The sequence below is a fragment of the Rhipicephalus microplus genome, chromosome 9 (assembly GCF_043290135.1).
Source record: "Rhipicephalus microplus isolate Deutch F79 chromosome 9, USDA_Rmic, whole genome shotgun sequence".
Taxonomy (NCBI): Eukaryota; Metazoa; Arthropoda; class Arachnida; order Ixodida; family Ixodidae; genus Rhipicephalus; species Rhipicephalus microplus.
In genome coordinates, this window is record NC_134708.1 from 72330030 (window position 1) to 72346905 (window position 16876).

At 42.3% G+C, this 16876-nt stretch overlaps 1 protein-coding gene and 1 long non-coding RNA gene across 2 annotated transcripts in view; both read left to right on the forward strand.

Moving 5' to 3' along the window:
* The first annotated feature begins 4591 nt into the window (after positions 1 to 4591).
* On the forward strand, positions 4592 to 8674 carry LOC119163241 (uncharacterized). The gene is made up of 2 exons (XR_012886184.1): positions 4592 to 5978; positions 6296 to 8674. It is a non-coding gene; the product is annotated as an uncharacterized LOC119163241 (long non-coding RNA).
* A 752-nt stretch (positions 8675 to 9426) lies between these two features.
* The window catches only part of LOC119164777 (uncharacterized), a 39426-nt gene continuing 31976 nt past the window's right edge, over positions 9427 to 16876 (forward strand). Inside the window, exons 1-2 of the mRNA XM_075874491.1 lie at positions 9427 to 9560; positions 14360 to 14744. Coding sequence (XP_075730606.1) covers positions 14473 to 14744 — 272 coding nt within the window. The 5' untranslated portion in view covers positions 9427 to 9560; positions 14360 to 14472. The remainder of the gene's footprint in view (positions 9561 to 14359; positions 14745 to 16876) is intronic.

The window sequence follows — 16876 nt, forward strand, 5'->3', positions numbered from 1 at the left end:
GTCATTCTTGCATGTCTTCTGGATTTTTCTGCTTAGAGATAATTTCACTCATTTGCATAGTGGCAGTGCAATAACTCACTGCCAAAGTAAACAAAGTGTAAAATTTAAAAGAAGGTGGTGGTGGTGTACGATTATGCCGAGTGCCAGATTATAAAAATTGCTACCTCAACAACCCTGCTTTCTTCTTGACATTCTGAAATACACAGTGTGACGACACGCCAGGTAAAGTGCCAATTTCTATGATGCACACATTGCTTTTATCTATGTGTTATTTATTTAAAGTTCATTTCACTAATAGTCTGAAATACACTTCAAGTGATGTAGAAATTCTCAGAATGTGGCAATTCTGATACATAAGTTCCACAATCAATCTGAGATAGTGAGTCAGCGTTTTTTTTGTCGCTTGTCTTTCACATGCTAATGCTTCTATTGTGGTAGCATAGATGCTACTCCCGGTAAATGCAAAAACCTTTTTGCTTTGTCTGATGTCGTCATTAAACTAGGAAATAAAATAAGCAAAATAAATAAATAGGCAAAGCGTGTTTCCTCTGTTACGTCACGCTCTTTCAGTGATTGTTCGAGCCATTAAAGGATGGTGGATTGCTCCTTTCTGTTTTGGTGCTGTTGCCTGGCCTATTTTATATTGAAGCGTTTAGCGAGACCTCTTGTTCCTTTTTAATATTTGCAACATAAATATGCCAAAAAGTACTGCAATGCCACTTCCACTGAAAATTGGAATAATTAGGTATGGGTGCTTGTGCAATAAAAACACTTGAGACCAAAATGGTGGCCAACCAAGTATTTAAAGGCAAGGCTGGTACTTGAAGATCACTATGGTTCGTAACACATACTGAAATCAGTACAGAGAATGACATACGTCTGTTAAATTTCACAAGATTTCATGCACAGATAGACAAATAAGATTCATTTGTCTCATTGCCCGCCACCTCTCAAGTGCGCAGTGGCAAAGTGCCAGTATTCAAGTCCACTGACCAGTTAATTGCACTGCGTATGAGGCTGAGCATATTACTGCAACAGTGTGCTAGAATTATTCCGGGTTACTTGAAGATGAAACACCTGTAATGAATATTGTACTATTGTCATTTGTTATTGCTTTTCCCTATTGAGAAAGAGTGCTTAGAGGATTAAAACATGACAAGACTAACACACCAGCACTAGTGTGCCTAGTGAGTGGCTGTTTCTGTAGTCTGGAAGAGTGGTGACATGCGCAATGCTGTCAATGCTTCCTGAACAGACTAAGCAGCTATCCATCCTTCATAATACCACCAAATAATTACACGAGTACTGTCAAGTGAGAGTTTTTACTCTGCATAAATTTTCTGTATATTATTTGCTGGATACCAAACAAATTATTTCATGTCCAGTTGCATTTTTTTTGCAGAAGTTTCTGGTTGTACTGTCTGTATTCCAGAATTTTCGACAAATATACCATTTCATTCACACCTATTCTTCATTTTTCGAATTCACTTCACAGTTGCGAATATCATCCTATCCATACACCCATAGTGCTGTGCTTTTACCAACATTTATGTGCATGCCCTTTTCATAATTTCGTCTCTCTTATCATTTCATGGAACTCGCACTCTTACCCCCGGTGTGGTGTAACTGTATCTGCAAGACTACCTACGTTGTCCAGCAGTGTTAACTCTGTTTGCTGAAAAACGCACAAATTTGGCTTTTGCAGACATGGCCATTGTATGCCACAGCCCTGCCGTCTACCCGGCCAAGCACTTGCGGAAGTGCCTGCTGTGCAGCTACACCACGAACAACAACTCTCACATGGCAAAACACTACAGAACCCACACGGGCGAGCGTCCATACAAGTGCGACTACTGCGACAGAGCCTTCAATAACAAGAGCAACATGATCAGGCATATGCGCATCCACACCGTTAAAAAGCTCTACTAGCGCCACCTCTGTTCCTGGAATTCTGCACCGAAGCCTGAACTTACGCGCCACTTGAAAGCTCGCTAGCGAAGTCAACGTTTGCCCGATGGCGCTCCTGTCCGAGTTCTGACAGGAAGGGCCGAGAAGGCTTGTGATGTGAGCATTCCGTTTTGTGGGTTCGAGTGCTGGGCTAGATCAGGTGAACTTTGGTTTGACCGTGCCCAAGTGAAATCAGCTACTGTGCCATTTTAATGACATAAAGAACATGCGTGACTCCAGCACATGTACAAAGAGGACTCTAAACTATTTTGGATGTTACGACGAATCTCGATAGCTGTGCTCATATAGGTATGCATTTGACTGTGTGTTTGACATGAGCTAGGTACTCTTATTCCTGTGTTCAGGCATTTTTCAAGGCTTTTTTGATTGAAACAATTTGTGAAGTATTGGCTCGCTAGTTTTATGTATGATTTCATTCCCTTTTTTCTTTTGCCAGCTGCTGTGTATGATTCTTCACTGGTACCTGCCCTTTCCGATAGACTGATGTTATTTATTTCAAAAGCCAAGCCTTTTGTCTTTTTATGATTCTTGCCCTATAGCAGTGAGCTTAGATATGCTGCCCTTATCAAAGAGTTATTAAATTTCTTCTGTGCTGACAAGTCACTTCCAAGATGTTTTGATGTGTGATGCCAGGCTTGTTTCCATTCCATGACAAGGATGCTCATGTGACCTTCAGTGTAAGACTGTCAGCATGTGTGTTGTTTTATGGAATAAAAAGAGGATGTACACTGCTTGATGTGCTAGTTTCATGCACCACTTTTCATACCTTATATCGCACAAGTGCTATTTTTATGCTGGGGGTGAATAGAAGTTTAGTTTTGTTAAGGTAAAGAAGTACACAGCCAAGGTTCACTAGCTGTAGGTAAAGCTGTCATTATGATTACCTTGTACCTTTGATTACCAAGATTGTGCTCTTGAAGCTTCTAATTTGACGCTGAGTGCAGCAATGCTCTCTATAGGCCATTGGGGAATGCCATGCATCTATTTCATTATGGAAGTGCATGCTTCCTTTATATATATATATATATATATATATATATATATATATATATATATATATATATATATATATATATATATATATATATATGCGTGTCTGTGTGTGTGTGTGTGCACGGCATTGTGCATAATAAGGGAGTTCCTGCATTGCTACCGGCTATTGCGTACCTCGTGTCAGCCAGTGCTCCAGCGCCGTGCCCTGTGTTCTCCGTGCGGCACGTCCGCCACCCGATACTACACTTTTGTAACATTTTCCCACCATCCTTGCATAGAAATCAAACATTGGAAACAAAAACTATTCCTGTGCTTCAAAGAGCTAATTAGTTCAGAGTGCTGTTAGTAAACCAAAGAGAACAATGTACACTGGGTTGATGCACCACACATAATGGTGCAAGCATATAACTGTTTAACAACTAAGTCAAAAACTGCTTCCATGTGTTTTTCACTGTGCATAGAGAGCCCCATAATTTTTTATTCTGTGTATTTGAAACCATGTTTAGATGCGACCAATGAAGCTCAATGACAGCCCTATACTTGATGGAACCTATGCTTTGTTCATGTAAGTTATTTTTTATTGAACCTAATTTTGCATAACTTAAAGATGATTCACATAGTAGCTGACTGACTGAAAATGACACAAATTAGGAGCTCCGAATCCATATTTATGGAGCCCGTAATGGGCAGAGCAGTATGCATAAACTGACGTTTTTGTAATATATAATATCTTGTCATTTGGACAAGTGTGGCACCTTTTGTTTTTGGTGCTTTCGATGATGTGGACAACTAACAGCATTCTCTGTGATGTCTTGTTGTCATTAGATATGATGGCTGATGCATTATGCTGAAAAAGTGTATAACTTTTGAGTGACATATTTATGGTCACTTAATTGCTGCGTCTACATCATCGAGCAAGTATATTCAAGTGAAACTTCCGCCAGCGTGCGCGATCCAGTGATGTCACAGAATAGCGCCAACCTGCAACAGACCGCAATCACACAGTTTATACGGCGCACTCAGAGAACGCGCCCGTTAGAGCTATCATAGCTTAGAGCCAGGTGCATAGCCAGAAATTTTTGGGGGGGAGGGGGCACTACCTTAATTTCGGGAAGGGCACCCCCTAAAATAATTATTTTTCGCTCTCTGTGTCATGACTAAAAATTTCCGAGAGGGGGGGGGGTACACTGCACACGCCCGGTGTGCCACCCCCTGGCTACACCCCTGCTTAGAGAAGGGGCGGATCCAGCCACTCATATTAGGGAGTGAGGGGGGAACCACAGCTAAAGTAACATTGTAAAGGGGTGTGTGTGGTCATGACTTTTTGTTTTTACTCGCAGAAAACCCCTTCATAGCATAAAAACTGGTAATGAGTGCTAATGGTGGTTTCACTCATTTGTCCTAATTGGTGGTAGGAGGTGGACTACAAGCACTGCAGTGAAGGAGGGGGGCGATGGACGCTCACACAGACTTTGAGGGCGGGCAATCGCCCCTACCGCCCCCCTCCCTCTTCTTTCTGGATCCGCCACTGGCTTAGAGCTATGTTAGGGAAAGATGAGGGAAATTGGCAGACTAACCCTAGAGCTATAAGACTAGCCCTAGTCTAAGAGCTAGTGCGATGACAGCGCCATCGCCGCAACCATTTGTGGCGACGACGCGCAACACTACGAGTATGAGATAATGTCGCTCGGAGCCTCGGACTTGCACCACTACTGTAATTTTAGTATGCTTATCTAAAAAAATAAATAAATAAACACTCTGCCGTTTGTGGTCAGTCTGAGGCGTGAGGTTAGACACCATCCATCTGATTGCCATGAATGTTTTTGTAGCAATAAAGATTTTGAAAACTTAATTACCTTACGATGGGCTCGTCCGACTTCAAAGAGCTTTTGCCTGTATGTTCGTGGTCCATCGCGATGAGCAGCACAGGAGCAGCAGCAAAGATGGGCGGAATCGGCAGTCATTTGAAAGCTGACGCCTTATCTCTGGCCTGACGCGTTCTGACGTTTTACGACAGGCTTCGTTGTTTCTCTCGACCTGCGAGTGTTCACGCAGTGTGCCTACAGTGAGCGACACGGCCTACGGATGTTGTTTGCCTCAAGCTTCGCGGGGATCAGAAGATTTTTATGAGTGCGTGCCGACTACAACACACCGAGTGTGCAGTCGGCTTTCAAGTGTACAAAGCTCCTTAATAGAACAGCCCGCCGCACGGTGCAGGAAATCTGAGCGTGGTCTGTTGTGACTGCAGTGACGAAGTAATCGCGCGTTGTGGTCTGGTAGAGCTTTTGTTCCGCGCGCTGTCTTGTATTGCTCGCGTCGGACGCGCTGCGTTGCGTTGGAACTTGTTTATTCCGCGACTGACGTGCTTTACAAGTTCGGATTTTATTCCATTTCGTGATGCAAATCAAACGCGGTCGTCGGGTGTGCACGCTTACTGTGATGCGGCAGCATGGTACGACGTTGTTTATGCGCCGTCACTACAGAACAGCTCGCGAAGGCACTTTCAATCGCGATTGAAGCCGAACGTAGTGAGGCTCTGTCAGGATCTGCTACAGGCGCGATCGCAGTTTGACTGACGTATGGCCAAACTTAATCGGGATTAGCCGTTCAGCACGTGATTATTGTTGATTGCGATGAAAAAAATCCAGTCTGTATCGGCCCTAATCGCGTTGAAAAGTTGAGGTCAGATAAGTTTTCGTCGGAAGGAGCTTCCCGTTACCTTGTATTGAAAGAAGTCCGCATCCAGACTGTGCTGAATTAATTTTGGCTGCCACGTTTTGTTCGGGCGTCAATAATCCTGTTTGATAATTCTTATTTTTTTTATGCACTCATTTTCTTGCCACATATGTTCAGTGACTCAATATCGGCATATTGGTGTTTAAGGCGAATATTTCTTTTTTTACAGAAGTTTGTGTAATACCTCAGAGGTATAAGGAAAACAAATTCTGTGCATGGATGCTTTTGTGGTGGACATTGTAAAGAAGCATATGGCAGATTAAAAGAGTGTTTTGGAGAAGGTAATAATCTAGCATGGGAATTTAACATGATTTATATGTTATTGGGTATGAAATATAGTAGCTTAAGCAATAATGCATAATTTTCTTAACATCTATGTGAATCTAATTGCATAAATTAACTCCCAACCTCAGACTGAGTAGCACAAAACCGTGGCTTGGGAAAGATGATTAGATGCAAGCTTTAATCTCATGCTCAATACGTTAATGCATAAAGCGTGTTATAATGTCTATACTCGCGTATGTTCTACATTTCATGGGCATGCATGTTTCATTCAGCTAAAATTTTAACATATGCTGTGCTTTCTCGTTCTTTACAGATGCCTCAATCATTCCACTGACCAGCAGATGGAAGAGAGTTTAAAACGAGCAATGCAATTAATGTCTAAGAAGCTTTAGGTTTTAGTGTCTGTATGGACAAGTGCACTGACTGCTGTTTCTTCTGTGACTTCAAAATAGTTGACTGTTGGGCGAGTTGATGCTTTGACATAAAAACAATCGTGAGGGAGCAACTAAACACAAGACAGGCGAGGACACGCGCCTGTCCTCGTCTGTCTTGTGTTTAGTTGCGCCCTCACAATGGTTTCTGTGTCCTTCTGTGACCTCGCTATTCATACTTGCCAAGGCACCGAAATTAGCAATTTAGCCAGTCTGTCGGCAGCTAATAATTGCGATAGGGTAAAAAATTTTAAGTACACTTAAGAAAATTTGCATGAAGAACCTTGACACACAATACTGCCTCAATGCAGTCCACCCAGGACGTTTTAGTTGTTGCATTGTTTACAGCTCTCTCACAAGCGATACCTGGACTGTACAGAACAACGCTCATGTTGAAATTGTTTGACAGTTCAGGTTCATCGCAGCGCACATATTTTGTCATACTCGCAATATCAATTGGTGATATTTTGTTGGCGCGTCACTGTCAAGAGCTGTGCAGCTTCGTAATACCTCATGTCGCATGTATTCTTGGCCCTTCCTCTGATGTACACATTTCAATATGTTTACACAGCTCTACAGCGAGGAAAGTGCCAGCTGGAAAATCAGAAGAGCAACATGCGATATTATGACAAAGAGATGCAGTTAGGCAGAAATCTGTGTTTCTTCTCTGCCCGTTCGATGTTTTGTTCCATGCTGCACAGTCAATTATTATCTTTGCAGGTCACCTGCAGTGATCACTGTTCTTTTTTATTTAGGTGAATGCTATTGCTATATACAGAGAAAACGCATGTCAGACCACACCGCATAGACTTTGAACACTGTTTCTAATAATGATTTGCCAGATTTAAGAATAGTGTGTTGTGCCCTGACCCATTTGTTTCCATAATTAACATATATTTCTGTTATTGCAGAAACTTTATTTCTGCTGTTGTAGCCCTCATTGCAGCTGTATTTTGTCACAGCTAGTTTTGTGGACAATCGTTTTTTCAAGACTAATGCAACCAATGTTTACTGAGAACACTGTATGTAAAAAGCAGTGAATATTTGCTGATGAGGCGCTTGGACGCAAGACATTTTGTTGTCACTCGACTCCATTGGGATCACTCAGAAAAGTGCAATCCTCTACATGTGGTTCTACCTTCTGTTTTCCTTTCTGTTTCCACCGTTTCGCTTACTGTCATGGCTCTCTTTTCGCCATGTTTACTTTGGAGACTGTGCCAAACTTAGCCTGAATTGGTGCTCTTGACAGTAACTAATGGCTGATTAAATAATTATCGAAGAAGGATGGGCAACATTTGTATAAAATTCAAGGTTCTCTACCTGTTTGTATGGGTCGAGGAATATCTGAACAAAAAAAATCGTACACATCTCCCCGTAAAGGGAACCCTCAGTAGTATGCAAAGTAGCCATGGGTTGACACAAGCTTCTTGCTTTTTATTTATCACCATAGACTTTTATGGTTCTGCACGCAGTTGCTTTGTGAGCCCTCGCCTTTGCCACGCTCGTGCTCATGTGTTCAGTCATGCTATTACACTGTGTGCGTGAGAGAGAAAGGAGTAAGCGTTTTTATTATATAGAGCAGTGCAACGCCTTTAGCAGTCTCAACTCATACCAGAGCACGCACTGGAGTGGAGCGAGCACTCTATTGCTTAGCCATCTAGTGGATGCTCCAAGTACTAGCGTGGCTACGACAACAGGCTAGGGACAATCCCCGACCGTAAGTTGCCTCATGTCTAAAACTTATTGCAGCTGAGTCTTTCGAGAGCAAGCTGGCAAACAGGATCAAGTGATATTCTCCGCTCTATATCTCTATACTTGCATGTGTGTGCTTGTGGGGTTTACGTGCAGTGGGTTACTGTGTCTACAATTTTAACCGTACTGAGTATTTAAGAATGGACCCTTTGGGATACTCCAAGTGCTGAAATTCATGAAAAGTGTAGAGTGCACTCCTACTGTACTTTCTCACGTGTGTGTTGTCATTACAAGTTAAATGTGTTGTGCGTTCAGGTCCACATTTCCTCATTTTTCACTCTCACCACCCTTTCATCTTAGTGAACAGTACTTGCTAGCTTTTCTTCCTTGCATTCCAGTCTTCAAACAAAAGAAGGAAATGTTTTTTTTTTTTGTATTTGTAAGTTACTCTGTTTCCAATGTCACTGTGATTTCTTCAAAAAGATGCTTGGTAAAAAAAGTCCTAAAATAAAGTGCAGGTGCTGATGCCACCTTGATGTTTGTGCACCAAGCACCATATTGTCATAGATTTTGATGGGGTTTACTTAGTCTTATGTATTTTCTAATCAGTTAATGTAAAGTACAGTTTACTCTGAGGGGGCCATATGCTTAACATACCAAATTTCAAAATGTTTTGTTGAGCCAATGTCGCTATAGTTTGAATAATAGACTTTGAAATTGGTGATGTTGTGCACAGAGTTTTCAGCACAAAATTCTGAAATGAGACTGACTTTCTAATATCATTTTTTCACATATTAATACACCTGTAATGGGTAAAGTAACAACATTATAGTTCTCAGAGCACAATCGATTACTTTAATATCGTCTGGGATCCTGGCTGTGGTGTTAGCATTTAGATAAAGGTGAAGTGGTAGAGACCCATGTGCTGTACGATATTAAAGCACTTTAAAAATCTCCAGATGGTCAAAATTTTACTATGGCGTCCCTCATAATCACGTCATTTTGGGATGTGAAATCTCAGCTATTGTTATTAACATAATGTTTTGTTGTTTTTTCACTTGAGTGCCCTTTCGACTATGTTCTCTGCTGGAAATCAATCTTTTCAACATTTGCAGGCCTGGCTGCTGTGCGATTTCGCCCTGGTCGGCCACGTCATTTGGGCTTTTCAAAAGCGAAAACTGTGTGGAAGTGTGCTGTGTGTGGCTATACCACGAGCGACAGCTCTTATGCGTCTAAACACAAGAAAATACACACGGGAGAGCGCCCATACAAATGCGGCGTCTGCGGCAAAGCCTTCAATCGTAAAAGCACCTTGAACACGCACGCTCGCGTCCATACCGGCGAGAGACCTTACCAGTGCCACCTCTGTCCCTGGAATTCTGCGTGGAAGTTGGGACTTACGCGCCACTTGGAAACTCACCAGCGCAGCCAACATTCGCTTGAAGGTGCTAGCGTGTAAGTTTTGACAGAAAAAGGCTGAGAAGGCACGTCACGAGTGCATCTCGTTATGTGGCTTTATGCTCTGGCCTGTTTTATGTTTGGCAGTGTCTGGGGGAAACCTTGAAACCTGCCCCTGAGCTGCTTCAACAATGTGAATAACCTGGGTGAGACCAGGACAAGTACAATCTGGACACAAAGCTTATTGGGTGTTAGGATCAATGTTGAAGGCTGTCTTAGTGCAGCTATGCATTAGAGTAGACATGGGTTATGTGCAAGTTATTATGTGTACTTTTATCCACTTGTCTGTGCAAGTCCCAAGGGTGTAGTGAGTGGAATTATTTGTGTTGTGCTGGTTCGTTGGCCTTTAACTGTGCTTTGAGCATAAGCCATTTCAAGTTTCATCGCAAAAGCTAGTTCTAAACTTATGTGTCTCTATGTGATAGACTAGCCTGAATATTCAATCCGAGGCACAAAGTCCCCATTTTCATTTCTGTATGCCCCGCCGCGGTGGTCTAGTGGCTAAGGTACTCGGCTGCTGACCCGCAAGTCGCGGGTTCGAATCCCGGCTGCGGCGGCTGCATTTCCGATGGAGGCGGAAATGTTGTAGGCCCGTGTGCTCAGATTTGGGCGCACGTTAAAGAACCCCAGGTGGTCGAAATTTCCGGAGCCCTCCACTACGGCGTCTCTCATAATCATATGGTGGTTTTGGGACGCTAAACCCCCCATATCAATCAAATCATTTCTGTATGATCATTTCCCTGTAGCAGTAAGTTTAGTTACGGTGTGTTTAATGAATGGACATATACTGTAATTAACTTCCTTCCATGATATCGAGTGGCCTGCTTAAGGTTTTTGTGTGTTTACGTTTGTTTTCGTTATTTTTTGTGACCAGTTTTGTTCCGGCATGATGTCGTAATCTCATGCAATTGGGCACACTAGTCATCGTACTTGAAGTCCTGATGTCGCCTTTCAGTCATCGAGCACAGTACAGCAAGGTTTACAAGACACTATTGAAGCTCTTAAAAATGTTTTGATACCATTAGTGTTGATGTCGAGAACAGCGATGCCTCCAATGCCATTAGGGAAAGCAGCACAGAAGCCCATGCTACTATTCTATACGTAATGATGTGCTCCCTTCTTTCTTTAAATTTGAAGCATTTCTTAGCGAACTTCCGCGACTTTAAGCGTATCTATCTATCTAGTCGTCTACGTCTTCTAGCTCTTCTGGCTGTTTTGATAATGGTGTCGATACCAAACATGGTATGGCATAACATGAGTGTATGAAGAACATATTTGACTAGTCATAACATGAAAATCATGACATGTAAGTCATGATTTACATTTCATGGTCCTTCAGCTCTTGCAGTGGTTTCAATCACATGGAATGTTACAAAACTGCTATGGTATGGCATGATTGCATGGCGAACACAAGTGACAGACCCTTACATGAAAATCATGACATGCGTGTCATGTAATAACATAACTACATGCCGCGCTCATGATGAACTCGCGGTCGTTTAGCTAGCGTCACATATACCAAATAAGTTTTACGGTACGTGAATGGATAAAAAAGGTATGATACTGGTGCAAACATATGATATGCATCAGATTCGCGTCATGTAACAACATGACTACATGCTGCGCTCATGATGCGCTTGCGGCCGTTTTGCTAGCGTCACATATACCAAATTTGGTATTACAGTATGCGAATAGATGACGAAGGTATGTGACTGTTGCAAACATGATAATCATGAGATGCGTGTCATGTGAGAACATGACTACATGTTACAGTCAAGGCATCAATACATTTCGACGTGACGCGTTGCGCGTGCTCGCCGGCGTTCATTCTGTCGAGTCACACCAGCGTTGCCACGCCAGGCACCGGTCCTGCCATGCACTCGCAGGCACATGCTGCGCTGCGTTGCATTGACACATGCGTGAGCACGTTCGGCGTCCCTTCGTCACGAAAAGAGGGAGACGCAGTGTTGTCTGGGTAACGCATCGGCGCGAAATGAAACATGTCGCATTTTGCGCCGGTTGCCGTCGGGCCGTGCCGACGGACGCCGGTCGCGCCTGGCGTCAGATTATAGAGTGCTCGCGTTTCGCTAACGTAGCGTCGCTGTGCCTCAGCGTGTGCGCGCGTGTCACCGCAACATTGGAGTATATTGGGCCCTTCATGATTCGCTTGCAGCCGTTTGGCTAGCTCCACATATACCAAATTTGGTGTTACGTGACCTCAGTGAATAACGAAGGTATGTGACTGGTGCAAACATGATAATCCTGACACACGTGTCATGCAAGAACATGACAATATACCATGCACATAGCGTGCTCACTGCCATTTTGCTAGCTCTACGTATGCAAAATTTGGTTTCAGGTGACGTGAATACATGACAAATGTAATTGACACATCCAAACATGATGATCATGACACGAAAGTCATGTACGGCATCATTTACCTCCACCTCGTAACGTTGTGCTGATTTTAAAGTGACATATCAACCATCTCTTATTCGTGTTTCGCATATCATCGATTGCCACTGTACGTGGGATCTGCCAATTTCTTTATTTCTCTCCTATTACATGTGTTATTTGTTTCGTCGTCATTGGATTGCTCCTTCACTTTTCTGTGTAGGGAAAAAGTACACGTACTGTCAGGCAAGTAAGCGTATTACACTTAGGTGCCTCATCGTAAATGCAAACGTAAATCGTAAATGCAAACGAAGTACGATGTCATGGGGGTGGTACTACTGCTCTTGTTGCTACATCATGAAAGTTGCTACAGGCACCTTCCCACCTAATCGCTTTTCAAAATTCTGATATACCCCATTCATCTCTGAGCTTCTGGTAATGCAGAGAATATTCGAACATAAGCATTGGCTTTAATTTTGCTAGAAACTCTCATCACAAACTGTACAGATACCTATAGTGTGGCTATTTCAAATCCAATACGGCACAAACAACGTTGAAGACAAAGTCAGTGATTTTTGTTACTGTTTCTGTGTGCTTATGCCTTTTTTCATGAGGGTCTATTCACAAGCAGGGATGGGAACTACTCTCACCAAATGCAAATACCTTACCGTTTTGTTTAGTGCCGTAACAAACCTTACACGAAAACACACAAACAAAGCAAGGCCAGTTTTCTCGGTTACATCCCGCATATTGACTGATAAAAGAGATCACAGATGTTGAACGTCCTCTTTTCATTTTTCCTCAGGCAGGAACTTAACCATGGTTGTATGACATTTAACATTTCGTTGTATGATAAATGCTAGATGTTGTTTGACTGCGTAGTCATGAGGAGCACTTTATGAAGTGTTCTTGTCATATATACTGAAGTTATGTAAGAAAGTTTAAAAATCTGCCGCTGTTGTACTTGGGTGTGGGGACAGGCTTCTGTGTTCTTTGTAGAACAAGGTCCTCCTTTGAGATGATTGTCGATAGTGATGGCTGTATAGATGCTCCTACTGAACAATTATAATGAAATTATTCTTTTCACATTGAGCATGATGTTGAAGACGGTAACAATCTTGTTTTTTCATGAGTCGCACGTCATGCAGTGGTACTGCACACCACTGTTGATGTCAGGCGGTAGGATGCCAGCTTCCATGTGAGACACACTGGGTTCAATTCCCAGTGCCATCATGCACCCATTGTCCTTCCAACAGAGAAAGCTCTGGTTTGGGACTCTGTAATGTGTGTTTTCATACCTTGTGAAAATGGCCTCTCATTTACCTTATAACTCAAACCTCATTGTAACAAAGGTGCATCTTATAGCAAAATAAGTTTGTTATATCCAAAAATTTGTTGTGCAGATACATTCCTAACACTATATTTATTGCAAGACTATTTTTAATATACTTTGTTATAACCAATAGTTTGTTATATCTGGGTTTGTTATACTGAGGTTTGTGTATACATTTCACTGCCCTTCTCATGTACAATGGCCTACAGTTATGGCACACGGCCTACGTTACTTGCTTTCTGTAAACTCTACCCTGCTTGTATTGTTCTAAAATTGTACTGCTGTTAGTGCATAGCATATAAATATAGAGTTGCACCCTGTTGTATTTGAGTCGCATATGAAGCATGGATATGCACAACATATCTCACACTTTCTGTATGCTGACAACTACTGCGTGCTGATATTGACATACATGTTCCGAGGTATCTTCCATGTTGAGAGTAGTGTGCTACTGTTTTGCGAATGTCAGTTCATGCCAAAGTTGTAGAGATAATTGTTACTTTCTATTATATTACTGTTCATTGAGGCAATGAGGCTGCAACTGCCCAAGTAGGAGAACCAGCTACCTTGAAGAAGACAAGTTCTCTTGTCGAAGCTGTGGCTTCAGGATTTTTCATTCCTTCAAATATCCTGAACTTTTTCCTCATTTGGATTGCTATTCATTGTACTGCACGTAACAGTTATGGTGCCTTCATAAAAGGTACACGATTGTGTGGATAATAATTGTACAGGTTATGATAGCCTTGAGAAGATCAACAAAGATAAAATGTTCATTAGTCTTCTAGTCCATATTAGAGGCCTCTTTAATGCCATTTAAGGCTTCTGTTACAGATCATCGATGCTCTCAACAGAAAGGGGCCACTGCCGTTTTGTGAAGTTACAGTCACCAGTAATGCTTCTGTACTGCATAGATGCATAGAACTGTTGAAGAAAGCATGCAAAATGTTAGAAAAGGCTTTGCATTAATGTTGCCTAATTGTCGCTAGTCTCTCAATAATTGCCTCCAGACTATAAGGTATTCTGTATTAAACCCGTCTTTTGTTCAAATACACTGTTTTAACTTGCGCAGACTTGGTTGCGTTATGCCATCACCATCGCCAGCCACCTCATCTGGGCTCTTCACGAAAAAAACGCCTGTGGAAGTGCCTCGTGTGCGGCTACACTACCAGTCACAGCTCTAACATGTCGAAACATCGAAGAGTACACACTGGCGAGTGCCCATTCAAATGTGAATACTGCGGCAAAGCCTTCAACCGTAAGGGCAACTTGGCCACGCACGTTCGCATCCACACCGGCGAGAAGCCTTTTCAGTGCCACCTGTGCCCCATGAATTTTGTGCAGAAGGCCACCCTTCTGCGCCATTGGCAAACCCACAAGAGCAGGCACTTCTTGCCTGATTATGTTTGCTCTTTGTCTGATGATGTTCACTCTAAAACTATTGATGAGAAAGATTGAGAAAGTATGCGATGTGTGCATCTCATTCTGTTGCCTTGGTTGCTGGGCTACAATGGCTGAAAGTTGGTCTGTGCAGCGGTGAAATCTGCCCCTGGATCACTTGAACAACAGAAAGGATATGCATGATACTTGGAAAACTGCAGACAGGGCACAGACTTGCTCAAATTGTACCATTTGGCTAAGTGTGTGCCATGTAACAGATGTGCTCATATCTGTGTGTTTATGTATATGCCAAAGTTGCATTGAACTAAGTCGTTTGAGAAGTGCTGTTTTTCTGACATGTAGCGTGGTACATCACTTAAAACTGAGCTGCTGCATTTCTTTTTCTTTTGAAATGACGATGGTCTGTCAAGAAGTCTTTGTAGCACTGTGTTGTAAAAATTAGCATATTGGCACCAGTGAGGACACCAAGACAAGCAGAATGAAAACAATCATTTCTATTGATTGTTTATTACCATTTTCAATATGTCGCTATACTGACTTTTTGGACCCACCCCCCTCAATCAATACAAAACCTGCCCTGTACCCAACGTGTTCAAGCTGGTGGCATTTAAACGCAGCTGGTTTTATGCTGTAGGTAATGTTCTTCCGCTTGTCCCTTATGCCATATTGCATTCACCAGAAGCTAGCTTCAACGTCTGTACATAAACGTCTGTGCATATTCTGAAGTCCGGTGATTACCAATTAAAAGTTGGCATAAACCGAGCAAGTCCGTGTTCTTTGCTACTGTTTTTTGTGGTGCTATTTTAAGAATGTCATAGTGGTTTATTGGCAAGTTGTGCTTGTCAATGTCCACCACATACGTACGATGCAACTATAGTTGGATACAGCTTAGGAAGTTCGAAGAGGTCACGCTCTGACAGCCAAAGCTCAGCAAGACATGGCCTTCGCCACTGAAGATATACTCCAATTCATGCCCCTGGCAGTGGTCTCCTATAGTGGGTTACCAGCGGTACAAGTCATGACATCAACCTGAAGAGCATGCCCATTGGTGCAGGCCATTAGTGCATGCCTTGTTGCTCAATGCTCTAACGATCGACAAACATGATGTGGAAACAATTTCATAATTTCTTTATTGCATTGAGGGTTGTAGATAGTTATGCAAAGGGATAGATGTGCCCAAAATAAGCATTGTAGCTCTCATCAGTTATGTCACTCGTTGAAAGGTAGATTGAACCAGTGAAAGTTATTATCTTTATCATTTATTAACGCCGTATAGTGTTAAGAGACCTTTTCGCAGAAATTCCAGCGTCGACGTGAGCGTTGTTAGTTGTGAGCAAAAAATCAAAAAAGATGCTAATAAAATAAATAAATAAAAAATTCCAGGTCTGATTGAGGAACAAACCTGGGCTGTTTGCATATCAAGCATCTGTTCTAGCACACAACTACATGTCTGCTTTGAAATTCAGTGAAAGTAATGTCCATGGTTTACAAATGCATGCACAAAGCAGTAATATTGCAGTGATACTGCATGGTACAAGCGTACATTGCCATCAGTCAGAGCATGTGATTATCGTAATGACTTCATGGTTTAACGCTGGTCATCAATTGCAGGCACGTTACTACGTGTATTCCCTTGAGACCAGATAGTGGGTGCATAGCAAGTTCGAAAAGATTTCATGCTCATAATAGCTCGTGGTTAAAAGCATGCACCGATGCGAAAGCTTCACTGACACAAGCCACATTTAACTCTATCGGTGACGTTGTAGCTGTATCAATGACAATTAGAACTTGTCGAGGAACATTACAAGGTGAAAGGTATGCACTAAGTGGTTGAAGTACGCACTAGGGACAGGCTAACGCTGTTGCGTTCAAATCTTAAAGGCGAAGCCTAAGGGTATTTATTTTACAGACCTCTGGTGGAGTGTTACATAAAGGGGGCAGGGGGTAGTTACATATAAAGTAAAATAAAATGGATTGGGTCATAACATCTAAGCCGAGTTATGAATGTTCCATTTTCATCAAAGCAGTATGCTTGGCTCTTTTTGTAAGACACAGCACATGGTGTATTATAAAAAACGCTGCATGAAAAACTAGAAATAACAGTGCAGTTTCATGAACGTTCTGTGTTTATGAAACATGGGATGCATTTAACCTTTAGGCAATATCTTTGGCTCACAAACTGTTAAAT